The 16,014-nt window shown below is 33.8% G+C and overlaps 1 protein-coding gene across 1 annotated transcript in view; it reads right to left on the minus strand.

Moving 5' to 3' along the window:
* Positions 1-16,014, minus strand: part of AQR (aquarius intron-binding spliceosomal factor) — a 99,413-nt gene that overhangs the window by 69,495 nt on the left and 13,904 nt on the right. The window contains exons 4-10 of the mRNA XM_038579970.1: positions 15,933-15,968; positions 13,085-13,205; positions 10,395-10,535; positions 8,928-8,996; positions 7,754-7,854; positions 3,876-3,952; positions 813-877 (exon numbers count right to left, since the gene is read on the minus strand). Of these exons, the coding sequence (XP_038435898.1) occupies positions 813-877; positions 3,876-3,952; positions 7,754-7,854; positions 8,928-8,996; positions 10,395-10,535; positions 13,085-13,205; positions 15,933-15,968 (610 nt within the window). The remainder of the gene's footprint in view (positions 1-812; positions 878-3,875; positions 3,953-7,753; positions 7,855-8,927; positions 8,997-10,394; positions 10,536-13,084; positions 13,206-15,932; positions 15,969-16,014) is intronic.

Raw genomic sequence — 16,014 nt, forward strand, 5'->3', positions numbered from 1 at the left:
TTCCCCTTGTGACAGTCAGCAAAACAATGCTAGGATACTGGTTATCAGCTTGAAAACCACTAATCTAATCAAATATCCTCATTTTATAGATGAGGTTATCGAGATCCTCAGAGGTTACAAATTAGTTACTCGCAGAACTAGAATCTGAATAAAGATCTCATGAATGGCTGCTAGTCCAATACTCTAATCCTGATGTCAAGAAACCACCCTCTCCCTCCTGATAAGAAATGAACACAAAGGATTTTCTTTCAATTTCCTGCAGTGAAGAGGGAAAGGAAAGTAAATGAATTCAATCTGAATTATATCAACTCTGCATCTGAACTTTCTGTCAAAATCTTGCAGCTAATAATATGAAATCTTTTTTAAAAATCTTTATTTAAAAAAATGACAATAGCAACTATATCTTTCTTCATCAACAATATTATGCACATTTAGAGAAGTGAGATTTATTAAAGAGATGGCCATAAACCCATAACTTCAGCCACTATTAAAACTCTATGATGGGGGGAAAAACCCAAAAACCTCTATGATAGGGTATTAAAATATGATAGAAAATAAAATGTTATTGCTAGACTCATGTTTAATAACTACACTACATAATATTTTTTTCTACAAATAACAGCCATCTGACAGTTTTTTGAAAACCTCAAGGTCCAACTACTTTTGACTTTCCTCTCTCTGTTACACCAAGAAACAGGGGAAAAAAAAAACCAAGGCCAGTTTGGGGTAATGAAGAAATATTTCATATAGTCATGTGCTTAATTTATCCCCCTTAAAGATGATGTAACAGAAAAGTTACTGCACATTCTTACCTCTAGGTCAATCATAAGTTCAATGAATCTTTCACAGTAATGAACTTTGTCCATAGTGACTGGTTCTAGACATAACAGAGAAACCATGTAAGAATTTTCTTACTTAGGCCATTTTATACACTGTATCTTATAACTGGCAGTTATTTTTTGAAACTGTCATTTGTCTCTTACTCATCAGGACCGGACCATGATTCAGAGTAAGGACCTCACCTGTATTTCAAAAAAAGCAGGACCTTACCTTTATATTTAGCTCTACAGATAAAAGAAAATGAAAACCTCTCTAAGATCAGAAACATATTTTAAAAATGAGATTTGCAAAAATATTTTTAAAGTGGATAGATCTACTAATGTCTGTAATAATTAGTCATAATAAATGACCTATACTAAATGACTAGATTTGAAAAAACTCAATGATACAAAAATTACAAAGGCAGTTTAAAACAAAACAAAACTAAAAAGGCAGTTTTACATTAGTTCTTGACCCACTTCCCTTCTTGTCTTCACACACTAAACATCTAGAACTTCTCTCATATACACTAACACATACATATATGTGTACATGCAGATACAGATTGGTATCTTTAGAATGCAAAGAAAATGGATGGGAAAGGTACACACCAAACTAATTAAAAGACAATTGTTAGGAGTTTTTTTCCACTGTATATATTACTTTTGACATTAAAATGTCAGTGATAGGGACGTCTGGGTGGCTCAGCAGTTGATCATCTGCCTTCAGCCCAGGGCGTGATCCTGAAGTTCTGGGATCGAGTCCCACACTGGGCTCCCTGCAGGGAGCCTGCTTCTCTCTCTGCCTATATCTCTGCCTCTCTCTCTCTGTGTTTCTCATGAATAAATAAATAAAATCTTTAAAAAAATGTCAATGACAAAGCAATGAAATATTTTTAAATCACTACCTTATTTTTATGCTATTCATGAGTATTAATGTACTATTTTAAAAAACACTTAGTTTTGTTCTTAAATAATTACAACCTTGTAACATGACAAACTTTTAGAGTACAAGTTTGTTTTTTGTTTTTTTTTTTTTTTTTTTTTCCTAAAGTCAGGAAAGTCTACCATTTTACCAGCTAAACTATATCTTGCCAAGACTGTGTCAATTAAAAAGGAAGTAATTCCAGGGTCCCTACTGTTGCTTAGTTTAAGGACTCCTAGCAATGACTAACCCAGTGCTAGACCATGGCTGGTTAGAACTAGAATCCAGGTTTTCTGCAACAGTCTAGTCATATAGTTCTTGAAACTAAAGAATTGAAAGGAGCAACTTTTAAATTAAATCCATTCAAACTTGTCCTCTATTTTTTATTCTTGTTACTGTAAAAGAAAACTATTTTTGTCCAAAATTTAAAAAGCAAGCAAACTCTGTATTTTTATTTATAGTTTGAGAAAATTACTGGCAATGGCCTATTTAAAATTAAAATTAGAACATGATGCTTGCCACTCAACTTCTGAGCTCTGGTGAATAAAGCTGCATGTTTTTGTGGAAGTTGGCCCTACTGGGCATATTGTTCAGAGCTGAAACCTTCTCATTCCTATTTCAGTCACCAAGATATCTTTATCTTTTGCTTCTTACATGTATTGTGGGGTTTTTTTTTTCTTTTCTTCTGAAAGCAGTCCTGACATCTCAGATCAACCTACACAGATTTTCTTTGTAACAACTGATATTGATATGTTGTTTTTCACAACCCTGTAAAATGAAACTATAATCCTTATTTTTTTAAAAACCAGTTTTCTGTTTTCTAACTCTATAAACCATCCATCTTTACCCTTTCTGAACAGGCACACTACTTTCATCATCCTATTGGCTCCTCTGCCAGAGTTAACAAATTTTGATGAAAGCTCAAGGTCAAACTAAGAAATTTTGTTTTCTGGCTATATATAAACGATGGCAACAGCTGGTGGTTTATAAATTGTTAAAATTACAGCAGGTCCTATGTTGCTGTTGTTACTTGATTTTCAAACCTTGCTGGATGACCCAAGATTAACATTCCACAGAGATGTCAATTTTTATGGCCATAGTTATTACAGGCATTAGTAGTTCTAAGCACTATTACTACCTTTTGTGCCAAGAAAACTAAACCTAAGTCTTCCTTCTAGATTTAAGCCACTAATTGAACATCTTAAAAATACTAAGTGACTTAGATTATAAGCATATGACAATTTTTTCTTTATACTGATACAAGGAGCATTATGTCTCTAATCCAATCTAGCTAAATCAGCATTATTATCTATTCCTTGCTGAATTATAGGTATGATTTTCAGTTGTAAAATATTACTTGAAAGGTCAGCATTTATAATTAATTCTCTTGTATTTTAGTTTAAACAAAGTGGTAATCTCTGATGCAAAAAATATAAATATGTTACATCTACAGAGCTATTCTTAGATTATATCCCACTTAGGAAATAAAATTTTATTAATCAAAGACATAGCTTACATATATACACCTTTATTAAGTAAAAAACATTCTTTGTACATTCACTAAATGCTTATAAAGATCTTACAAATCCAGCATGATGTAATTAACCCCTCCTGGTATTAGGCATTATCACACACACAAAATGTAGCATAATCATGGTATATTTTTAAGTATATAGTCTACCCAACATATATTTGTTTCGTTAATAAATGGAGGCCATGTTGGAGGGAAATCTTTCTCATTTTGTCTTGTAGCTCAAACTCTCTCCCCTCCAAACAGTATCTGATGTTTAAAAGCACTATTCAGCAACGTATTATAAATGCCACATGGGTCTCTGATTGTTTTCTTCATCACTGCATCCCAGCACCTTGTTCAGGAACTAGGTCTGGCAAGCAAACTCAAAAAATATTTGCTAAGTAAATGAGTATTTAAAAAAACCATGCAGGTACCTTTTAAATATGTGAATTTTTAAGGCAGTTACAATACTTAGACTGGTAATATATATGAAAAGGGGAGGACAGATATGTTGTCATTATGATTTCAAACTATTCTAAGAGAAGGTTTTTAGATTAGAGACTAGAAAATACCACAGAGGCACGTAACAACTTCACAAATGAGCTGATAAGATAGTTACCGGAAAGTGGCACTGATTTCAGCACAGAGATAAACTTCTGTATGAGCTGTGAAAGAAATCTTCTTTCTTGAAAGGATCTAAATCAGAGAATAACATTCACCAAATTATTTTTGAAAAGTAATTATTTCAAAAGTAATATTTAAATGTCCAACAAGCCTTTCTTACACTGCTCAAATGTCCCATTTCTCTCTGGAATTGGGACCATAATTTGAACACACAGCTGCTTCTTTGTATGTAAATACAAGACTACCTGAAGAAAAAGAAATGCCTCATTACTTGTATAACAAGCCAGCTAAGAAAACATCCCTTTCTCTTACTGTGAAAGTTTTCGCTTGTGATTTAAAGGTCAGAACTAGAAAGTTTTCAAAATTGCATTTATATTCTGCCCCATGGTTCAACATTTAATGTTTAAGTATGTAGTTAAGCAATTTTATACTTCAGTATGTTTGAAGTATTACATATAGTAGAATATTACAATGTCTAAAAATTAAATGTTGCTGTAAAAAAACAATTTTTGGGACACCTGGGGGGTTCAGTGGTTGAGCATCTGCCTTTAGTCCAGGGTGTGATCCCAGGTTCTGGGGATTGAGTCCCACATTGGGCTCCCTGTAGTGAGCCTGCTTCTCCGTCTGCCTGTGTCTCTGCCTCTCTCTCTGTGTCTCTCATGAATAAATAAAATCTTAATAAATAAATAACAGGGATCCCTGGGTGGCGCAGCGGTTTGGCGCCTGCCTTTGGCCCAGGGCGCGATCCTGGAGACCCGGGATCGAATCCCACGTCGGGCTCCCGGTGCATGGAGCCTGCTTCTCCCTCTGCCTGTGTCTCTGCCTCTCTCTCTCTCTCTCTCTGTGACTACCATAAATAAATAAAAATTTAAATAAATAAATAAATAAATAAATAAATAACAATTTTCTACTCATTACTAATTTAAGATGCACTATGTACCTATCAATGAAGAAACATTCATCAGGTACTGGACAGCTGCAAATGATTATGCCAGTCCTGCTAGAAATACAAAGGAGGGCAATGACGAAAATATACTTGAAATGACAAGTATTATAATTTAAAGATAATCAGTAAACACAAACCAGCATGTAATTAACAAAACTGGCTGACATTAACTGAGCACTTAGTGTGCCAGGATCTGAGCTGCCAGATTATTCACATGGATAATCTCATTTAATGCTGACAACAGTCCTATGAAATAGGTACTACTTACTGTCCCAATTTCCGATTTTCCCACTCGTGCTCAAAGAGGTGATGTTAACTTGCCCATCATTACACGGCAAGTGAGTGTGAAGCCTATTTAAGTCTGACTATTCTCTTAATAACTACACATATTCTAACCATTACACAAACAGCTGGCATTTCAATAAAAAACACAGAGCATATTTTTGGAATTCAGAAGAAGAAAGTACTTTAGTGGCCTAAAACAGTTTGTCTAGAAGTGCTTACATTAACCTTCAATTAAGTGGAGTAGAGAGGAAAGGGTACTTAAAGAAGAACTTAGTTTAAGAAACAATGAATAGACTGGGCTAAGGATTTGGGGGAGTTGCAAAATATAGCTGGGGATTTCTGAATGCCACTGCAAGGAGTTCAGAGTTTATCCTATGGGAACTAGAAAATTACCGAAACTTTATGAATAGGAATATGGCAAAGAATATAAAATTTTCGTTCTCGTTTTTCTTTTTTTTTTTTTTTTAAAAGATTTTACTTATTTATTCGTGAGAGACACATAGAGGCAGAGCCATAGGCAGAGGGAGATGCAGGCTCCCCACAGGAAGCCAATATGGGATTCGATCCAGGGACTCTGGGATCATGCCCTGAGCCCAAGGCAGACACTCAATTGTTGAGCCACCCATGCATCCCAAAACTAAAATTTTCTATAAAGATGGCTAGTAAGGCTCATTGTTGTGGGAAAGTTGGAAGAAACACCAGATAGGAATTTATTGGAGTGCTTTAGTCAGGAGCTGTGAAGGCTTGTTTTAAGACAACAGCAATATGAATAGACAAGAAGAAAAATGACAAAAGATGATCCAGTAGAACTGGCTGATGGGATACAAATTGCTAGTCAAAGGACTGTAGTATTCCAAGCCCTACTGTCTGGAAGAATTAAGAGAGACTGGGCAGAAAGGCAATGGAGGAAAAACAACGGATATTACTTAATACAAACTGGAGTTCATGGCAAATAGAAGTATAGTTGATCCTTCAACAACATGGGTTTGAACTGTAGGTCTACTTACGTGCAGATTTTTTTCAATAAATACACTATAATACTGTGAATATATTTTCTCTTCCTTATTTTAACATTTCTATTCTCTAGCTTACTTTATTGTAAGAGTATAGTATGTAATAGATATAGTATACAAAATATGTGTCCACTTACTGTTACCAGTGAAGCTTCTATCAGCAGTTAGTTTTTTGGGAAGTCACAAATGATATATGGGCTTTTGACTGTATGGTTGGAGGGATCAGTGCCCTCAACCTACATGCTGTTCAAGGGTCAACTGTACATAGCAAAGGGTCATACGAAGATAAGAAAGCAGGGAAGAAAGGGCCACAGAGATTTATGGTTAAATCATACTGAGAGTGGGTTTAAAAAAAAAAAAAGAGTAGTCAAATAATGCAGATGCCATGCGATTAGTTTAATCAAGAGGCTGTTGGGTGGGAAGTCACCATGAGAAATGAATGAGACTAGAGTTGGAAAATTAAAGAAGGGATTTTCCTACTCTGACCCTAATATCTTGTCCTTATAGTTTTCACTGCCTTACGTTCAAATTCATTTCACTGACACATAACTTTTCTCAGTTCTTCCCATTTTCAGTAACCGCCAGCATAACTACAGGTTTCACTTCTTTTTGTCCTTAACCCTCTTTTCATGGTTTGTTTATGTATCTCACTAGATCATCTTACTCATGGCTTTCATTATTAGCTACACATGTATAGAGCACTTTCCTAAGTAGAAGAAAAAATAAGATAGAGTTAGAAAGTTATCATAGGCCCAAGGGAAAGGAGTCTTCAGCATATTTACATAAGCCAAGAAAAAGGAGTGGAAAAGAACAATAAAAGATGGAGACAGAGCAAGGAGTGCTGCTCCAACAGTCATCATGTAGATAAGGCAAGGTTACAATTAGACCAGTTAGCCTGAGAGAGAGAGAGAGAGAGAGAGAGAACTCTTAGAGTATGTAGATCTTCCCCATGTCCTACTAATAGCATTTTATTTGGTGAAATAAATACTTGCTGACAGACTTAACCAACTGATAACAATTATTATTAAAAGAATCCATAACCCTCACCTGCTTCTTTAATCCTTATACTTGATTTATTCTTCTCCTTAGAATATACTACCATCAAATATACTAAATAATTGATCTGTTTGTTACTGTCTTCCCTAACTAGAATGTAAGCTCTATAGAACAGGAATTACTTCCATTTTGTTCCCTGCTATATCCTCTATATCTAAAATAGTACCTGGCAAAATGTTTATGATTTTTTTATTGAATGAATAAATAAATGAACGATAGTGTATAAAAGTCATTGTTAAGAGTAAGAGTAAAAAAAAAAAGAAAACTTGGATTGACAGCCTGAAGAGGTGGAGAAAATAAAGAACTATCCATGACAGACAAATTATGGTTAATAGACAGGAGAAGATCAGTGATATACTTATCACTGTGGCAGAGGAAAAAAAAGGGAGAAAAACATGTTGATATTGTGGCTTCCCCTTTAGATCTTTATATAAAATATTCCTCTGACAGTAAAAGCACTTAATTATTTATTTGGTTCAGCCTTATATAAAGCAAACAACAAACTAGTCAATATCATCTTAGACTCACAGCCACCATAACAAACTAACATGGAACAAAGCTTTGGCAACATACTGTTCTCTTGCTTCTGGATCCATCTTTTCATCATTCTTTTTAATCAAGTTCCAGAATTTTCTTAGCTTAGGTGTCTTTTTTAATTCTAACTCCAATCGTGCCTGAAAGAATGATGTGATATTACATCAACAGTAACCCCAAAATTTACAAGGTTAAAGACAAGCTCAACTACTAGCTATTTTTCCAGTGTGGATACAACGGGATAAAACCTGAAAGCAACATGATAAAACCTGAAAACTAAGAAATAATTCTATTTTTAAAAACTATTCAATTCTAACAATTGTTGATAATAACTAAAAGATAATAACAACAACTGCCTTTTCTCTCAAGGTTTTAAGTTCAATAACCAATTAAATTTTTCTTATTTCTAAAATGAAGGATTTAAGCTTGAAAAATTAGAGCATTAACAATTATTAGTATAATCACTGAAATTTGAAAAATGAGTCTGAAACATTGAACATAGAAACAGCTGTCACTAGTAAACAAGGAAATGTCCACATGACTATATTCTTTCAAATGGCATTTACCAGTTTTAATCTAGCATTCATCTACATAAGTCTGTTTTTATCACCATCAACTGGTACCTATGAATAAGTTTGCATATCTGTCTATCTGCAAAAAACCCACATGCAGAAAATGAAATTCTGAGTGAATTTATTATTTAAATTTCTGAAATTTGATAGTTATATAACTTTATTCCCCAAGATCAATTAATTTGGTTTTGATAGTAACAGATATGATCCAGTAAGTCTTTAATGAAAAAAATAATGAAGTCATTAATAAACATTATCTAGACCTTCTCCTATAGCTATGTGTACGTTCTAATCGTATGAAATAAAAAAATTCAAGTTGTATTTAGTCTAATCCAAAGACACACACAGAAATAATAACCACATTTTGTTAATTTAATCCTTTCTTTATGAGCTCAATAGATACTACCTTATTTTACCTCATAATAATGACAAACACCTACTAGCTTACATTTAAAAACTTTAAAACTACAAAAACTACATGTGTGATAAGTTAATGCATACTGTATTAAATATATTTTCTAAGCAGGAAAAGGGATTTTTAGTTATCATTTTAAATCTATATTAATGCTACACAGTTTTAGACCACCATTTCCCACTTATATAACACAAATACACATAAGTGTCTGAAACTAGATACTTACAGGCTGTAAGCCCATCCACATTGGGAGGGAGATAAGCTGCTGTACTTGACTCCGTATCAAGTCTACTTCCTGTTTAAGGCACAAAGAAAACAAATTTATAAGCATACCAATATTTTAACTTAAATCTTTATATAAGGAATATACTACCTTTTAATTTTAAGTCCTTGGGTGAAAACATGCCACCAATACTTTCAAAGTAATGATATCTTAATATTTCCTATTAAGGGCTTGAAGTGCTGGTCAGTGTTCCTATGTGCAAGAAGGCCGTGATGTGCCTTATAGAGAAAATACATATGTTATGATAAGGTTTGTTCAGACTTCAGTTACAGTGCTGTTGGCCATGAGTTCAATGTTAATGAGTCAACAATATATTATTACATAAGGTGTCTTTAAACAGAAACACATAAAACAAGATTATGTATTGACTGATTGATGAAAATGTTGTGACTGCAGGCTTGTAGGCACCTAACTCTATATTTTCCCTAGGAGCAATGGTTCAGTTTTGGTCAATTCCGTGTTTGCAACTACTTCATAGACCTAACTACCTCAAGTAATAAGAACTGATGGCATACTGAAAAAATTTAAGTATTTCAATAATAAACTAGTTTTTAAGTTAATCAAATCTAGCACCTAACTAATACTAAATAAATCTTGTTTTTGTTCAATTTCTGATAACCATGTTTATATTTACATCTGCATTGTGTAGTTTAATAAATGATAAAGAGAATAGTAGCATTCACTTAGGGCTTCACAAATCTTTTTTTAATGCCTTTACAAGATTCACGTGAGGTAGTACCTACAAGTAATAACCATCCATCTATTAACAACCATTCTTTTTTTTTTTTAACAACCATTCTTAAGAAAGAATCCCATCCATTCTCCTGCACTATCAGTTCAGAAGCACTTATTTTTAAATAAATAGGTACAGACCTCCACATAACCACAGTAGAGAAGCGCGAATAAAATATTAATTACCATATTTAATTATTTTGAAGATACTCTTATGAAAGATGAAAATGTATCATATGCAACCTAAGAGATTTTCAAAGATCATCTACAACTGCCCCTAATCAGTCAACTCAGAATACAACTCTCCTGCTGACCTGCAGCCTGTGCATGAAGCATGACTGAAAAGTAATAAAGGTAGTTTTGTGTGCAGCTTGTGGCACAGACCTCATTACTCAAAATTCAAATTAGCCAGACTCTTTGCTGTTCTACCTTTCAGTTCTGATTATTATTTTTCTTAGAGTCTAGACAGAAAAAAAGGAGCTGTAGTCCAAATCTATTTTAAAAGTGAATGGATCTTCTAAAATGTTTTTAAGAAGTCGCTAAAATTAAGCTTTTGGCATTATCCTCCTTCCCTACTACCATGGAAGAAGAGTTGGTCATAGAGGGTAATTTCATTTATGTTTAACTTAAAAAACAAGAGCATTTGAAAGTTTTCCCCAAAGATAAAAGTAAAATTACCAAACTATTGAAGCAATGATCAAGAAAAAGCAGTAAGACCGTCTGTTCATGGAGTGAAAATTCACCATCGGTTTCAGCTAACGCTGCTTTCAAGATACACTTAAAGAAAAAAGGAAAGTGGTCGGGCTTCTTCTTAAAAGTCTGAAAAAAGAATAAAAATTTATTTTGAAATGGCTTGCTCTCCACTTTTCCCTTAAACAAACATCAGTAAGACTCTTTAGAAGTCTATTAACAAAACCAAGTAATTACCAAAAAAGATTATTTTCTTACTTATAATTAATGGTAGCAAGTCAAATACAGGTTTCTGGCAAGACCATGGAAGAGTTGCAGAAAACTTTACCTAAAAAAATGGGGGTTTTGTGTGTTTGTTTTAAAAAATATTTTTTTCACTTTTATTAAAGTAATCTCTATGTTGAACATGGGGGCTTGAACTTATGACCTCAAGATCAAGAGTCACAGTCTCTCCTGATTGACTCAGCTAGGTGTCCCTAAAATAGTTGTTTTACTTCCTTTTTTTTTCTTTTATGGATTATGCTCATATTTAGGTTAACCTTTGTTTTCTAAGGATCTGAAATGTTTTAACTCTTCTAACTTATGCCAAAAGATGTTTCTTTAGCAAAAATTATGGTTTCCCATTAACTAATCTCAAAGATAGCCTCTCTTGCTTTGTCTTAGCTCTTTACTCTTAACATATAAGTAATGTACAAAAAGTAAATAATGTAAATATATTCAAGCTTCCCACTGATCTGCCTCCCCATCTAGTTACTTCCATATCCATCTCTCTTTCAGAGAAGTGTTCCAAATGTGTGGTCTATACTAGTTGTTTTCATTTCATTTACTTCTCTACAACAGGTTTCCACCTCTCATATGTCTCTGAAGCTGTTACGGCTGTCAAGTCTGACGGACTCTTTCAACCCCCCACTACTTTTCAATGTGCTGAGGAGTCCCCTCTTCTTTTGTTGTATACACAGCAGTATTCTAGGGTTCTAATCTCATTCTTTTTTTCCCCCTCTCTTGACTTCAAGACATATGCTAATGATTCGAAATATACATCCTCAGCCCAGATTACTCTCATTAACTCTAGATCTCAAGATTTCTGTCTACTAGACAATTTCATCCAGATATTCAAAAGGCAATTTAAACTCATGAAATCCAAAAATCAATTCAACAATTTTGTACCCTCGAGAGTACTTCTCAATCCTCTATTACCACCTATTTTGGTAAACGGCAATATCATCTATTACACGTGGTTGCCCAAGCCCGGAAAGTTATTGAAAATAACATTCTTCCTTAATACTAATTATTCAATTATGAAATCTAGTCAGTTCTACTTTCTAAATATGTGTGTACCCTATTCTCTTCATCTGTATTTCTCTACTTCAAGCCCTAATCAACAAAATGGTCTTTATAACACGCAAACTGATCAGGTCATTCTTTAGCTCAAAACTCTTCCCTCTCCTTTCCTAGAATAGTTTGAAGCAACTTCAAGAAATCCCCAGGCTTTTTCAATAATACACAAGGCCTACAGTTTACTCTGGGCTCTAACCTGCCCAAAGATGGCACTTACTAAATGAATATCCAAGAGAAGTGCCCATGGTTTTATCTTAAAGAGTTTAATACTTCCTCAATTTAGAGACCAATGTCATAAAAAGATGGCAAGTACCTGTGCCTTTTATTTAAAAAAGTTGATGAGCGGACCATTTTATGGCAGCCAAAGAATATCTAGATTTTAGACCTTTATTGACCAAGTCTCTATTACACTGGCACAAAGAAAAAATGTTAGTCTATTAGAAATTTCTAAACAGGAAAGCAGATCCTAAATTGGGGATAGGGAGAAAATTGAAATTACAATTTAAACCATCTATCTTGGGATCCCTGGGTGGCACAGCGGTTTGGCGCCTGCCTTTGGCCCAGGGCGTGATCCTGGAGACCCGGGATCGAATCCCACATCAGGCTCCCGGTGCATGGAGCCTGCTTCGCCCTCTGCCTGTGTCTCTGCCTCTCTCTCTCTCTGTGACTATCATAAATAAATAAATAATTAATTAATTAAAAAAAATAAAAATAAAAATAAACCATCTATCTTGACTGTGGCAACACTACTTTATGTATGGAAAACTACAAATAAATATTCTTGGTCATGAAAGAGGACACTGAAAAATATTATCTCATTTAAGCACTATTTGTGCTAATGAATATGAACTTCGTATCAATCTGATGAAAAACCTTTATAATCCATACCATTCTTATTTCAAGCACAAAACAGAAAAATAATTTCACCTCCATAAGTTTTTGGTTCATAGTAAATGAGTTTGAATAAAGTATTGAAACCAAAAAAAGAATAGTATTTTTTATACATTTTTTTCCTCAACACTTGCTTTATTATTGGGCAAAGTTCTGTCCTTTTTTTTTTTTAAATTTTATTTATTTATTCATGAGACACACAGAGGGGAGGCAGAGACATAGGCAAAGGGAGAAGCAGACTCCCTGCAGAGAGCCTGATGCAGGACTTTATCCCAAGACCGTGGGATCATGACCTGAATCAAAGGCAGATGCTCAACCATGAAGCTACCCAGGCATCCCCAAAGTTCTGTTCTAAAAGCATTACTTATTATCAGTAAAAAGTTCTGCTACTTTTTAATGGCTTAAAGTGAGCACAGTATGAAAGCTATGAAGTAATTTAAGTCTGTTACCTCCCATGCAGGGACATTTTCTCTGAATTTCTCATTCACCATACAGCAGATTGACATTAAATAGGCCTTGCTGGACACCTCTGGAGAATAATTCATCCAGAGGTAATTTTCAAGATACTGGCTGTGAAGAGTGAAAAAGCAGAGTATTTCATTAGTTACCACCACTCACTATAATATGTCACTCACCTGGAAAAGCATGATTTCTACAACTTCCTGAAAACTTTTTAAAAACTACATAACTTGAACATCCTTCACAAATTTACCTGTAATCTAGGTCACTGTTACCTGCTACAAATTTATTTATAATAATTGCAGCTTTGGAGAATGAGAGTTTATACTTTTAAGGCAGGAAGACAGCAAGGATTACTAAGATCTTATTATGACCATCAGAACACTGGATATTCCCTATCTAAAGCTCTTAATGAAGTAAAAAAACCAAAATGGTGTAATGGGTAGTTTCTGTAGATAAATGTATCTGAGACATTAATACTACCTCATATGAGGACCAAATGACCTCCAGACACTAAGAAAGAGACTTAATAATAAAAAAAAGCATTTTAATACTTAATTTATTAGGTATTCAACACAAGTCAGTTTTCAAGGTAACTGATGTTGTCCCCTTAAGATGCTAAAATTCTTATTTTAAGATTGTGGTGAAAATATTCCTAAATAAATTTAATTATTTCTGATTTCTTAACATAACTTAGCCTATTTTTATCATTCAGGGTAGTTATAAATAACAACTACCATACTGGGGTTAAAATACTCTCAAGCATTAATGAAAAAAAGCAAGGTGTTTTGTTCCCACTTTAAATCACTCCATATACATGTTGTAATCACTCACATACATGTTTGCATACCTATGCACAAATACACATAGTTAAGTGGTTTAGATTCTACCATAGCGCTGTAGTTTTCTACTTCCTTTCATGCTCACATCAGTATTTTCATGGGTCTACCTTTAGCAATACTTACTTTATTTATAAGAACTTAAGAAACTGGGCAAGTGAATTTTTACTTAAAATGATGGTCAAAGGCTCCAAGTAAGAAAGACACTTGAGTGCTCTTTCATAAATAAAATGCACAAAGCTTCATTTCATTCCTTTCTTATAAGTTTAAATTCCTTTTTCCTGAATTATATCCTTTAGAACTTCTCTCACCAAGTTCGTTAGTGTTAATCTGTCTGCAATTTCTTTATTTCATGATAGTTTAGCTGATCATATAATTCTTTCTGGGTTGTTAGTGATTTTTTTCTTATATTAGTCTTATTCTTTTACATTCTCTATTACTACAACTGAGAAATCTACAATTAATCTGTATCTTTGAGTATTATCTTTTTTTCCTCTAGCAGATAAGATCTTCATTCCATCTTAGTCGGTCTTCAGTTGTTCTAATCAGAATTACTGTACTTCCTGAATTTAAAAGTCATGTTTCAACTTTTAAATTGAAGTCATGTAGGACATTCTTAACCACTGTATCTTCTAAATTGCTATTCTCTCATATCTCTTCTAAAATTCTTATTGGACTTTCTCATTTTCACCACTGTATCTCTGAATTTCCTTTTATACTGTTCATCTCTATTTCTCTCTGCTATTATCTAATGAATTTTCTGTATCCCAGGTCACTAATTCTGTCTTTAGCTGTGTCTAGTCCACCAAAGGCCTCTGTTGTTTTATTGTGGTTCGGTTTACTCAGTTTTGCAGATGTTGCATTTTTCACCAATTGAAGGTGTGTGGCAATGCTGCACTAAGTAAGTCTATTAGCACCATTTTTTCCAACAGTATTTGCTCACTTTGTGTCTGTCACATTTTGATAGTAAGAATTACTAAATAATTTGGCAGTAAGAGTATTTCAAAAAACTTTTTCAGTATTATTGTACTTGTTATGGTAATCCATGATTAATGATTAAGAGTTGTTGAAAGTTCAGATGATGGTATTTTTCAGCAATAAGGTATTTTTAAAATTAAAATTGATATATATATTTTAGACATACTGCTGTTGCAGTTAATAGACTACAATATAGTATAAACACCACTTTTATATGCACTGGGAAACCAAAAACTACATTTGACTTGCTTTATTAGTGGTCTAGAACTGAAAATGCAATATATCCTAGGTACCTGTAGATAATTTGTCTACTGAATTTTTAAATTTCAATAATTTTTGTTTTCCCCAAATCTGTCCATTTTTAGTGTCCTGTTCCACATTCACAAGCTCAATTTCTTCTTTTATACTCATAACTTTAAACATAATGACTTGACAGTGTATATCAATTATTTAATTACCTAGGGTCCTTGGTGGGTGGGGTAGGGGTCTAATTCTGTCCTCTGTTATTTCAACTGACTCTTGCTTAAAGTTGATTATCCTAACATGGTTTGTAACTGGGGAATCTGAACTCATCTCTACGAAGGTTTTATCCATAGGAATTTTTCTGCATTTGGAATACATATCCCTCTAGGTATCTTTGTTTCTCCTGGATGCCTCAGAGATATCACTGACTTGTCACAGTTAATGTGAAAAAACAAGTAATGTTTTGTCTTGGGTGTTATCTGACTACATACATTTTCAGATGAGGAACTGAGGCTACGAGAGTAGATGATTTGATATAGGTAGGTGGATAGGGGGATGGATGGAATAGGTGATAGGGACTTAGAAGTGCATTTGTCGAGATGAGCACTGAGCGATGTATGGAGTTGCTGAATCACTATATTGTACACCTGAACATAATGTAACACTGTATGTTAACTACACTGGAATTTAAAAAAAATGATAAGGCATCTCTATGGTATACAGACAATACAAATCTGACAGTATCTTTAACTTCATCCAAGTAAAGCCTTTAACTCACCTAAATTCCAAGAGCATTATCTTTCGGATGGCAAACCTAAAGTGTAAAAATAAATAATAAAAAAATGTTTAAACAGAAAATA

This window comes from Canis lupus, chromosome 30, assembly GCF_011100685.1.
Source record: "Canis lupus familiaris isolate Mischka breed German Shepherd chromosome 30, alternate assembly UU_Cfam_GSD_1.0, whole genome shotgun sequence".
Taxonomy (NCBI): domain Eukaryota; kingdom Metazoa; phylum Chordata; class Mammalia; order Carnivora; family Canidae; genus Canis; species Canis lupus.